Source organism: Salmo salar, chromosome 17 (assembly GCF_965601325.2).
Source record: "Salmo salar chromosome 17, fSalSal1, whole genome shotgun sequence".
NCBI lineage: Eukaryota > Metazoa > Chordata > Actinopteri > Salmoniformes > Salmonidae > Salmo > Salmo salar.
This window is the reverse complement of record NC_138307.1, coordinates 3834308-3845510: the sequence shown is the minus strand read 5'-3', so window position 1 is coordinate 3845510 and position 11203 is coordinate 3834308. Positions and strand designations below refer to the sequence as shown.

The following is an 11203-nucleotide window of genomic DNA, read 5'->3' as shown; positions in this document are numbered from 1 at the left end:
TACAGATTCAGGACATTCTTTTTCTGTTCTGCAAACATGTTGTTTACACAATCTGCTGCCACATTGTGTGTGTCCCAAATGGCACCCTATTCCCTTTATAGTGCACTACTATTGACCAGAGCCACATGGGCCCTGGTCAGTCAAAAGTAGGTCACTATATAGGGAATAGGGTGCCATTTGAGATGAGACAATTATGGTGTTACCCAAATTACATTGATGTTGGAGTCTTCTTCTCCCATAATTACAGCGTAATGACTTCCTTTGAGTCTTGGCCCGCAATCACAAAGCGTCTCAAAGTAGGAGTGCTGATCTAGGATCTGGTCTCTGCTGTCTATATAATCGTATTCATTATGGACAATTTATTTTGCAAATCCTACATCAGGGGCCGTATTCATAAAGCTTCTCAGAATAAGTGTACTGATCTATGACCAGGTTCATGCTGTCTATGTTATCTATTAATTCATTATTGACTAAAAGGCTAAACCGATAATACATCAGAGCCTGTATAGGAGTGCTGAGATCATAATGCATAAGATTACATGGACAGGGGGTACTGATTTGAGATCAGCATTCCTATCCTGAGACCCAGAGGAATTCAGGAGGGGCCACTGAAACACTGCCACCCAGTGGATAATATGTTTATTACACATTGTCCATAAGGGAGATATGATCAGACATATGAGTATGTAAAGGGATTATGTTTATTACACAAATATGTTTGCTGACGAGGGCCATGTTTGTGAGTATGTTTGTGCGTGTGTGAGTGTGTGTGCACGCGCATAGAGTGGAAAAGATTGAGGTGTGCGTAAGAATACCAAGACACACCACACTCGTGACACCAGTGTATAGATCAACGTGATACTTTATTCATAAACCTAGGACCATATATATAATACTGTATAAATACTCTATATACTCTACATCCTTCTGTTATTTCAATATAATAACAAATAAAAATACAACAATAATAATAATAATAATAAAAAGCAACAAGATTATATTTAACAAAAATAAATTATGTTTGGATATTCTGTACAAAACATCATCATAAAAAAAAAACCTTCTCGGAAGGCAGGACATACTTACTTATGAAGTAGTAGCAGGAGAGAAGCCACACACACACACCGCGTTCGCTTGCTCACACACCTCTTTGGTCTAGGACAGGGCCGAGAGATATGGCTTTGAAATTGGTTTTGTTCAGTCCAGGATGCATATTGAATAATAAGTCTATTGGAATGAGTCTATTGGGAGATTCTACTGGAATATTAGCAGCACACATCAACTTATTCAGGAATGACCGAAGTTGATTGACATGAACTGTATTGAGTTAGTTTGGTTGCATACAAAGTTGTATGGATTAGGAGGGACAATTCGGATTGTCTTTTGTTCTGCACCCTTTGAAACAGGAAGTGCCTCCAACCGATACAGGGAATGGAATGTGTGGCAGTGAGACCATTCACACATATACATACATCCTCACCCCAAGGTAGCCAATTCTGTACAGTGATACATCTGGCATATATAGTCCCCCCAAGATGTCTGTCCAGTCCAGCTAGGACAGACAGCCCCCCCCCCCCCCCCCCCCACACACACACACACACAAGCATGTCATTGGCACCTAAAGCAGCATGCTTTTCGAAAGAGAAGTGTCCACTTAAACTCTTCCTCCATCTCAGCTCCCCTGACATTTCCCCTTTCTTTCTTTCTTTCTTTCTTTCTTTCTTTCTTTCTTTCTTTCTTTCTTTCTTTCTTTCTTTCTTTCTTTCTTTCTTTCTTTCTTTCTTTCTTTCTTTCTTTCTTTCTTTCATGAGCTGTTCTTCAGGGACGTAATAATGAGGTGAGTCCCGACAGTCTTAGCAGGCGCTCTGGTTGCACAAGTCCAGCAGTGGTCGAGGCCTGTCTTTGGGGTTGCAGCTCTCGTGGGCGAGCGTACGCCCGTTGTGTCCCACGCAGCGTAGCGGGCGCTTGCGGAACCCACGGTCACAGCTCTTGGAGCACGCCGACCACTCCCCCAGGAACCATGAAGGACAGGGTTGTGGGGCGCAGGGGCGTGAAGCCAACGGGCGCAGCTCCTCCGGGCACTCCCGTGATGGCCGCCCCTGGGGATTCAGACACAGCACCTCCCTCTGTTGAGTACCGCCCCCACAGCTCTGAGAGCATGGGCCCCACTCCCGCAGGGTCCACTCAGCGTCCCCCAGCTCCCGGATGGCATTGATGGACTGGCGGCGTGCCACCGTTCCACCACCAAGTGACGCCAAAGCGGGTCTCGGGGCAAAGTAGCTGTATTTGACACGGGGACGGGGCGAGTCGCCTACAGACAATACCTGGATGGTCAGGGCCTCGGGGAGGGGCGAGAAGCTGCGTAGACGCTCCAGGGAGGCGGAGCTACCGCTGTATCGTAGCAACGCCCCCTTGAGGGCGATGTCTGTTTCGAGAGTCATCAGCTTGTAGTCGCCGTTCAGGAGGTAGGTGCCGTCCTGGCGCAACACTGCCAGGTAGCTGTTGTCATGGCGACCACCGCCGGGGGCACGTTGCTTCACGTCCAGGTGAGTGGCGCCAGCGGGGATGGTCACGACGTTCTGGTAACCAGGCCTGAGGGACAGAAAAACACAAGGGTCAAACATAGCCAATGGTAAAAAGTTATGCATAAGTGTAAGAGTTAAGTTAAGTGTAAGAGTCTCTACTGGGTTAAAATGAGGGTTTAGAGTGATAGAGATAGATTCATTAGAGAAAAATAGGATTCTACAGACTGTAGTAAAAGTTAGTAAATGGGTTCAACTAGAAAACAGTCATTTCTAGTCAAAGATGGCTCTTTTGAGGTCATAGGTCATTGATCTCACCTGGCACGCTCCAGGGCACCCGACACTTTCTTGCAGGTGGAGCCGTTGCCTCCGCACACGCCGCACTTGTCGAAGCGACGGCTGGAGCCGATGATTCGGTCACAGCCCGCCTTCACACACTGACCCTGCACACACACTGAGGTGGAGTCCGGGCTGCAGGGAGTACCGTCAGCCACCTGACGGTTGCAGAGAAACAAATGTTAGCCTAGTTAGCCTCGACAGTGTTAGCCTAGTTAGCCTAGACATTGATAGCCTAGTTATCCTAGAAAGTGTTAACCTAATTTGCCTAGACAGCATTAGCTTAGCCTAGTTAGCCTAGAGACAGTGTTAGCCTAGTTAGCCTAGGCAGTGTTAGTTAGTCTAGCTAGCCTAGATAGTGTTTGTCTACATTTTTGCAAAAGTATCTGTGGTGTGACCTGACTTACCTTGGGTTTCAGAATGAAGAAGTAGCCTGTGCCCTTGGCCCGACACACCAGCTTGCAGCGGTCTTTGGGCGAGACGCCGGCATATTTGGGAACCCACTCCACGCCCTCTCCCGAACCGAACGACACCTGTGACGAAATATCGTTGTGGGCCAGACACTGCTCCTCGCGGAACGACACACCTATAGAGAAAGAGGGATGAAGAGAGAGAGAGAGAGAGAGAGAGGTGTGATATTCACTGTTAGATTAGCTTGAGCCTTATGTTTACTTTACAGTAGGCTGTGATATTCAAATATGGCTATTCTCAAACGTGTAGAAAGTATGAGTACAATATGCAAGTCAGTGGCCTATGTGCCTAAATAAGGTTGTATAATTTCCAAGTATAAATATATGAATATGTGTATGCAATAAGATTAATTAGTGTATTAGCTATGTAATAAGCATGAACTAAGTATGTAATAAGTGAGGCTAGTTGAGGCGCTTACCGTTGCTATCAGGGCAGATTTCTGTGTTACAGGAGCGATATTGGATCCTCTTGCCCTCGCAGTACTTGCCCCCGTTTTTGGGCAGAGGGCTATCACAGTCCCTGAAGGAGAACTGCACCCCTCCGTCGCAGGTACGGGAACAGTCTCCCCATGGTCCCCATACTCCCCAGGCACCGTTGACTGGAGTCTGCAACAGGAGAGGACATCATCGTCATTCATAGTCACACACACTAGCCCATATAACACTTCAATAGTCCTATAGGTAGTCCTATAGCTAAAAAGCTAATAGTTACACACACTTTAGCCCCTATAACAGGGGTACTCAACTCTTACCCTATGAAGTCCAGAGCCTGCTGGTTTTCTGTCCTACCACATAATTAATTACACACACCTGGTGTCCTTGGTCAAAATCAGTCTCTGATAATAAGGTAACAATGAAAAATTGCAGTGGAACTGGCTTCAAGGTCCAGATTTGAGTTTGAGGGTCCTATAACATTTCAACACTCCTATAGCTAGCCTGATATATATAAAAAAGACATAACATTGGACCTAATCCAATGTAGCTCAAACTAGCCAATCCCAAAGCTGCATTATACTTCCTTTCCCCCCAATGGACCAATTCCACCACTCCCATTGACTTTAAGACTTTGTCATAGGGCCGTGTTATAACAGTGTTAAACACCCACCTGGTGACGAGCGGCCTCCGTCTTGCTCAGACACTGTCCCGCCAGGCAGAAGCTGTCATGGCCACACAGCGTCCCATCCGCCCACGGGAAGTTCTTGGTCTGACAGACCAGCAGTCCGTTGGTTGTGGTCACTGTGCACCAGAGCGCCACACATGTGGTACTCAGGTCGGGACAGTGCTGTGACTCCTCCCCGAAAGTCAGACGACATTGGCGGTCAGCGTCGTACACGGTTCCGGGTAGCGTGGCAGGCAGTGGCTGGGACTTGTGGGGCTTGTCCAATAGGCACTGGCCGTGTCCGTTGTCCATGAAGGAGGTGACCATGAGGGCGGAGCAAGGCGACCAGGGCTGGAGTTGGTCCAGGTTGGACAGGGTGGATGCCATCATGTGCGAGCCCCAATGGTCACCGTTGACGGTGGCACACTGCTTGGAATCGTCGTGGGGCATGTTGAACACATGGCCTAAGGCACAAAAGAGAGGGAGGAATGGAGAGAGGGGAGACAAGGGGTTGGTTTGGGACTGAGAGATGAGATGTGTACTGTGTGTGGCTGGTGACAGAGATGTGAATGTATGGTGCATATGTGTCAGCTTGGCATCAGGGTGGCATCTTACCGAGTTCGTGTGCCACGGTGAATGCCGCCTGCAGCCCGTCGTCCTCAATGATGGAGCAGCTCCTCTCCGGGTCGCACACCGTGCCCACATCCGCCATGCCTAGCGTGTCACAGGAGTGGGCGCCACACAGGTCCTATAGGGGGTGAGAAGGAACAAAACACATCTGTCAAACTCACTGCTTTCCCACATACACACACAGACACAAAACCCATATCATAAAGCAGAACCCGGTTTCAAATCAAAAGTAGTGCTCTATATAGTGAAATAGGTGCCATTTGGAAAGCAACCAAGTAGTTGTGAAGGTGTTGCCTGTTACCACAGTAAACATTGGTGTAAAAACATTGTTAAAATGTGTTAAAATGCAGTGTTAAAATGCAAAAGCAACATACCGTTCGGGTGAAGAGCACGGCCGTGTCGTAGTGCTCTGGGTGGCGGTCGCTGGGCGGGTTGTGCTGCTGCTGCCACTGGCAGAAGTTGCGGAGGGTCAGGGCAGCGTTAGACGACACCTGGGGGCCGCTCTCCTCCTCGTAGACAACCAAGAGCTTGACCACGGCTAGGCTGATGGAGTTGTGGATGGTGGGGTGGCGGTAGAGGCGCGATGCCACCGCCATGATGGTCAGCAGGTAGGGCTTGAGTCCGGCACCGTGGAACTCGGCCATGGACTGATCGGCCACGATCATGATCTCCACGAAGCGAGGCGTGGACACGAAGCGCTTGGACCGCTGGTGGTGGGCTGGATGGAAAGAGAGAAGAATCGAGAGAGGTCAGACAAACTGGCCTAGAATCAGACTTTTAAGACAGTTCTCTTGTGAGAGCCTGGTTTCTCTGGTTTAAATTGATGAACTGTTAGTCTGTAAACAGTCTGATGAGAGATGAGAGACTTGAGGATGAAATGTCAAATTGCTTATGGCGAATATCTGAGTAGTCACAAGTGATTTTATTTTAGTTGTAACAAGTGATACTACAGGCCATCATGGTTTGTAAGGCTACAAATGTGTATTTTCTAGGGCAGATGAAGAGCGCCTGAGCACTAAGGAGATCGACCTCTCCAGATGTCTCTGGAGCTGCTCCAGCGGCTCTCATTGGGTGACTCAGCAGCCCCTTACTGAAAAACCACATGCATTTCACATGTGATTATTACATGTGTTAGTGTTCCAAAAACACGTTTTTACATGAGTTCATCTGTGAAATTTCACGTGGAATCGTTTTCTCTGTATGGGCGTCTCTTCCTAAGGACTACATTCACAAATTTACCTTCACTGCGTGGAAATTATGTGTGAGAGGGGGAGAAAAAAAAATCTGGGAAAATGTCTGACAGTGCTGACCTGCAACGTGCAGTACCAGGAGGCGGTGAGACTAGTTTCCACCAGCCACCGTCCCCGGCCCGTACCTCCCTCCCTCGGTCACTCCCCGCTCACTTCCTCCGAGCCTTACCCTCCCCCTTCTCCCCTTGCCTGCGTATACTGTCAAAGCTGAGCCCATTCCCCGTTAACCCTAGCTATGCACCGGTCAAAGTATCGGCTTATCCACCCTTACCTCAACATTTAAATATATAGCATTCGCTGTGTGTAATTATTAGAGGCTCAGATGTTTGCGTAAAAGTGGTATTTTACGCATCACTCTAAGACAGAAGATGAGGTAGTTTGGATAGACAAATCCTCTGGCTAAACTCTGCCCGTTCCAGGAATTGAAGCCCCAGGACACGGCTGGCACAGGAATTGGGCCAGAGTCCTTTTCGTTTGCCATACATGATGTAGACATACAACACAACTTGGCTTATTGTTTTTTCTTACTAAAAGATGTAGGCATATGAATATGATTGAAAGTCAGCATATTCCTAAAGGGACCCAAGTCAAAGGTTTTAGAAGTGTTAATGCATACCTGGGTGGTCTGAGTTAGTGGTTCCATGGTTTACTTTTGTCTCCTGATTCTCTGGCAACCTGTCCTCGTCCTCGTTGACCCCACACTTTGAGCTGCTCTCCTCTGCAAAAGATTCCCGACCTCTCCGGCGAATGAGGTGGAGGTCCCCATCAACAGACTGTGCATCAGTCGAATTATTGGGATAGATGAAGTACTCTTCACCTTGGAGGTAGAAGCCGCCCCGTAGTCCGTGGCACAGGTTGAGCGCAGCTGCGGAGTCCTCGTCCCCGTTCACCGTGCCCGAGAAGAAGCACTGAGTCTCGGCTGCGCTGCTGTCAGATTCCCGCTGCGCCTGCAACTCCGGGCTCCCCACCACATGGAACACAAACCCAGGCGCCAGGAAGGTCTGGTCCGGCTCTAGCTCCAAGACCACCCGTTTGCCAAATACGTCCAACCGGTAGACCCGCATCTCCGACTCCTTCTCTCGCTCCTCTACCGAAAGGGTCCGGCCCTGCTCGGCTTCCCTCTCCGGCCGAACCGGGTCGAGTCTGACCGGTATAACTGTACTTTCCTCCCATGTGCCGTGCGCCGCGCTCACGCACAGAGCGGTAATCAAACTGAACGAGACACAAACGAACCACTTCATATTCCGTGTCAAACCCTTCAAACTGAAAGATAAAATTATATTGAAGTGTCTGGCGGAAGCAAGTAAAATCCGTAAAAGACTCCACTAATAACTAAAAAATATCAGTCCAAGAACTAAAACACCTCCAGAAATTCTGTAAGTGTAAAAAAACTACAACGGAAACAAATCCAGTGCAAAACCCATTCAAAATAGTCTACAGCTCAGACTTCATATCTTGTTGCTTCAAGCTCGAGTCTTCTTATATTCTCTTGGTCGAAAAAAGCTCAGCAGTAGATAAATTCCAACTCTTCGGAACGTTGGTGATTCTTTCAGCCCTCTCTTGAATACTCAACAGCTGTTTGAGTTTCTATGTGACTTCGGCCGCAGGTTTTTTTCTACTGTGCCGTCTAGTTTCTGCTCTGATTTTGCATTAAAGACGGACAGACCCCGGCTCCCTATATATCCCCCTACTCGGGACCACCCCTTCCTGAAGCCCCTTTGATGTTCTAGAGACGAAATCTCGTGCGCAACAAAACGCAGACATAGAGACGTGCCATAATAATCAATCAATGTGGAGTGGGACGCGTTTGGCCTAGAACAATTTTTTTCCCCCTGCTCTGCTTGTAGGCGGGACTATAGCCCTCACTCCTCTCCCCATACCCCGTCCTCCCCCTAAATGTTCTCATCATTTACACTAAAAACTCTCATACTTTTCGCCCCTGCTACTTTTACGCTGTGCTCGTATAGCCTATACCCACACGATGAATGTAAATGATACTTCATGAAGGTGGCAGTGGTTATCTGTGGCAGTGGTGTGGTGTCTGTGAAACTGGAGATGTGGGGATAACAGGTCAGACATGGCAACCATCGCACCGGGCTCGATACCGGGAGCGAGGAGTCGTTTGCATAGCCTCAGTGCCAAGCGAGCTGTGCGCGGTGGCGGCCTGGCGTGTTTCCGTAGCTCTTCAGGGAGAGGGAGCGCAGAGGGGCCGGTGAGTTCTTAAGGTGGAATAGTGCCTTGGACGCATCACCTTCTCCACTCAACCCTCCGAGGCCAGGGCCCCTCTCCTTGGACGGACACCCCCTCCCCTCCACGCGTTCGTCTTCCCAGCTCCTCTTCTCAAACATATGGTGCAAACCGCATCACTTGTGTAAATCCAGTACTCTGGAACCTTTCCAAACGAATTATCGCTGGATTACTCGCCCCCTCCCAGTGACCGAGTAAATATTTGCAAAGTATTATATATCACGTTTGAATAATGATACATGACACACGAATAAAAATTCAAAACCCAGCCGTGTCTATGTATGGTAAGTCTATTTACATGTACATGTTAGTCTATTCACCCAGATGACAGGACAGACAAGTGGTACATACCGTACGGGAACAAAACGAGACGTCACAGATACAGTGCAGGAACACCAACAGCCAAGAGATAAAGATCAAGAGATAAGATGGATAAAGTGCCATACACGGTGGTCTCAGCCTCTTAGTGAACTGCGAGTTTGTTATGAGTATGGCCTGGCAAGTAGAGTATATGAGGGAAACGTTTATAATCAATTCACTAAATGCGTTTTTAACGCATTAGTTGGAGCCCATAATATGAATTGAATTTATAATTTCGAGGGGAGAATTGTAATGGGCCACCTTAAGCGCAACAGGTCGGGGAGAGAGAATAGTTGTAGTGACATAGTAGTCCAACAGATGTCAGACGTGGACCGTGGAAAAAGTAACAAAGGACCACCAAAGGCTCTACTACTGCCATAAATCCAATACATGGCACATGCTAGTCCCACCTAAGACTCATTTGGCTCAGCATTTGCATGTCACACATGTAAGGGGGGAAAAAAATGGTTGTATGGAAGATCATCATTTCTGTCTTTATCAACCCAGGTATGGAGGCATAAGGGATTCTAAATAAAAAAAGGGCCATAAAATGAACAAGGCCATGATACCAGCCTTAACTGTACACCTCTCTGTGGCATAGAGGGGCATTTAGTCCCAATTTGTGTTGAGAGGTCATTGATTGCCAAATCCAATATCTTTGAATGAATTCTGTATTATGAATGACATCTTGTCCTGTATGGCTCAGTTGGTAGAGCGTGGCACGGCAGGATTTTAAATTCCAGGCGCCACCCATACGAAAAATGTATGCATACATAACTGTAAGTCGCTTTGGATAAAACAGTCTGCTCAATGGCATATATTTCAATGGACCTGGCACCTCTGCTATCTCTAAATAACTTATTCTGAGGGCCAATGGTATTTTGGCAACACAAGTGAAGGAAATAGGTTGCTGTTGCTTTGTTTTTATTGGGTATTTCATTTAGGCACAGAAAAGGGTTTGCAAGGCGTAGTCATGTAGTATTATTGTGTTGGTGAAGATCATTTATTGGTGACAAAAGCCCTATAGCCTGCAGATGGCAGCACAACATCACATTTGACCTCAGTGTTCTCAGACTTCAGTACCACCGGACTGGAACTTCCATCAATTCATACACTCTACAGGCCACATAGGGACTTACAGTGTCTCCACAGCATTCTTACAAGTTCCTAGAAAGGAGCAATACACTAGAACATATCAATCTGGGATTGCTACATACATTTTACAACTTTTAAATGAGTGATCACTGAACCCCATATTGCCTCTGTAAAGGGAGCCAGGGCTATTATATAATGTCATATGCAGCTACACTCTGATTCTTGTACACATATCAGTTTCTTAAGGGAGTAACAGTTATTACGCTATCTTAGTGGACATGTCATAGGGAGAGATGGAGTCTACTATACCAGATTTAGCACACATATTCATTTATATGAGGGCGTGAAGGTTAATAAGTACACTCCATCCCCATTGGCTATAAAAAGGAGTGAATGTGACTACATTCTAGAGTGTGTGTGGGTGTGTGTAGGCGTGTGTGTGTGTGTCTAATGTGACGTCTGCACTTTGGCATATCACACTCCATCCGTCCCTTCTCATCATGGAGTAGTTCATACAGTATGCCCTATGCCCTTTTGATGTCTTTTTAAATAGCAACAGGGAAAACGCACGCCAGCACTGCACACACGCACACACTTCTACTGTCATCTGACCTGGGATTGTGGTAAAATGATCTATCATCATCGTCATCAATCTTGTAGTGAAAGACAACACCTTAGTAAATGCAGGTACAGGGGGAAGAAAAAGTATGTGAACCCTTTAGAATTACCTGGATTTCTGCATAAATTGGTCATAACATTTTATCTGATCTTCATCTAAGTCACAACAATAGACAAACACAGTCTGCTTAAACTAATAACACACAAACAATTCTAATTTTGTATGTCTTTATTGAACACACCGTGTAAACAATCACAGTGTAGGGTGGGAAAAGTATGTGAACACTTGGATTTAATAGCTGGTTGACCCTCCTTTGGCAGCAATAACCTCAACCAAACGTTTTCGTCAGGAAGAATTTTGGACCATTCATCTTTACAAAACTGCTTCAGTTCCACAATATTGTTGGGATGTCTGGTGTGAACTGCTCTCGAGGTCATGCCACAGCATCTCAATCGGGTTGAGGTCAGGACTGACTGGGTCACTCCAGAAGGCGTATTTTCTTCTGTTCAAGCCATTCTGTTGATGATTTAATTCTGTCCTTTGGGTCGTGGTCCTGTTGCATCACCTAACTTCTG

The 11203-nt window shown here is 47.0% G+C and overlaps 1 protein-coding gene across 1 annotated transcript; it reads right to left on the bottom strand.

Annotated features, from left to right (window-relative positions):
• Positions 1 to 844: 844 nt before the first annotated feature.
• adamts1 (ADAM metallopeptidase with thrombospondin type 1 motif, 1) lies at positions 845 to 7971 on the bottom strand. Its single transcript, XM_014151323.3, has 8 exons — positions 6924 to 7971; positions 5432 to 5775; positions 5043 to 5175; positions 4434 to 4891; positions 3748 to 3934; positions 3266 to 3444; positions 2841 to 3016; positions 845 to 2592 (listed from the first exon to the last, which is right to left on the bottom strand). The coding sequence occupies exons 1-8, from the start codon at positions 7546 to 7548 to the stop codon at positions 1854 to 1856; spliced, it is 2841 nt and encodes a 946-aa protein (XP_014006798.3). The 5' UTR covers positions 7549 to 7971; the 3' UTR covers positions 845 to 1853.
• Positions 7972 to 11203: the final 3232 nt, after the last annotated feature.

What these genes read in the sequence shown, in the direction of transcription:
- adamts1 (XM_014151323.3), bottom strand. Translation starts at nt 7,548, where the DNA reads ATGAAGTGGTTCGTTTGTGTCTCGTTCAGTTTGATTACCGCTCTGTGC. An exon ending in CGGAGGCCGCTCGTCACCAG is followed by an intron (nt 3,935 to 4,433) that starts GTGGGTGTTTAA and finishes CTCCTGTTGCAG; the next exon opens with ACTCCAGTCAACGGTGCCTG. An exon ending in AATCTGCCCTGATAGCAACG is followed by an intron (nt 3,445 to 3,747) that starts GTAAGCGCCTCA and finishes CTTTCTCTATAG; the next exon opens with GTGTGTCGTTCCGCGAGGAG.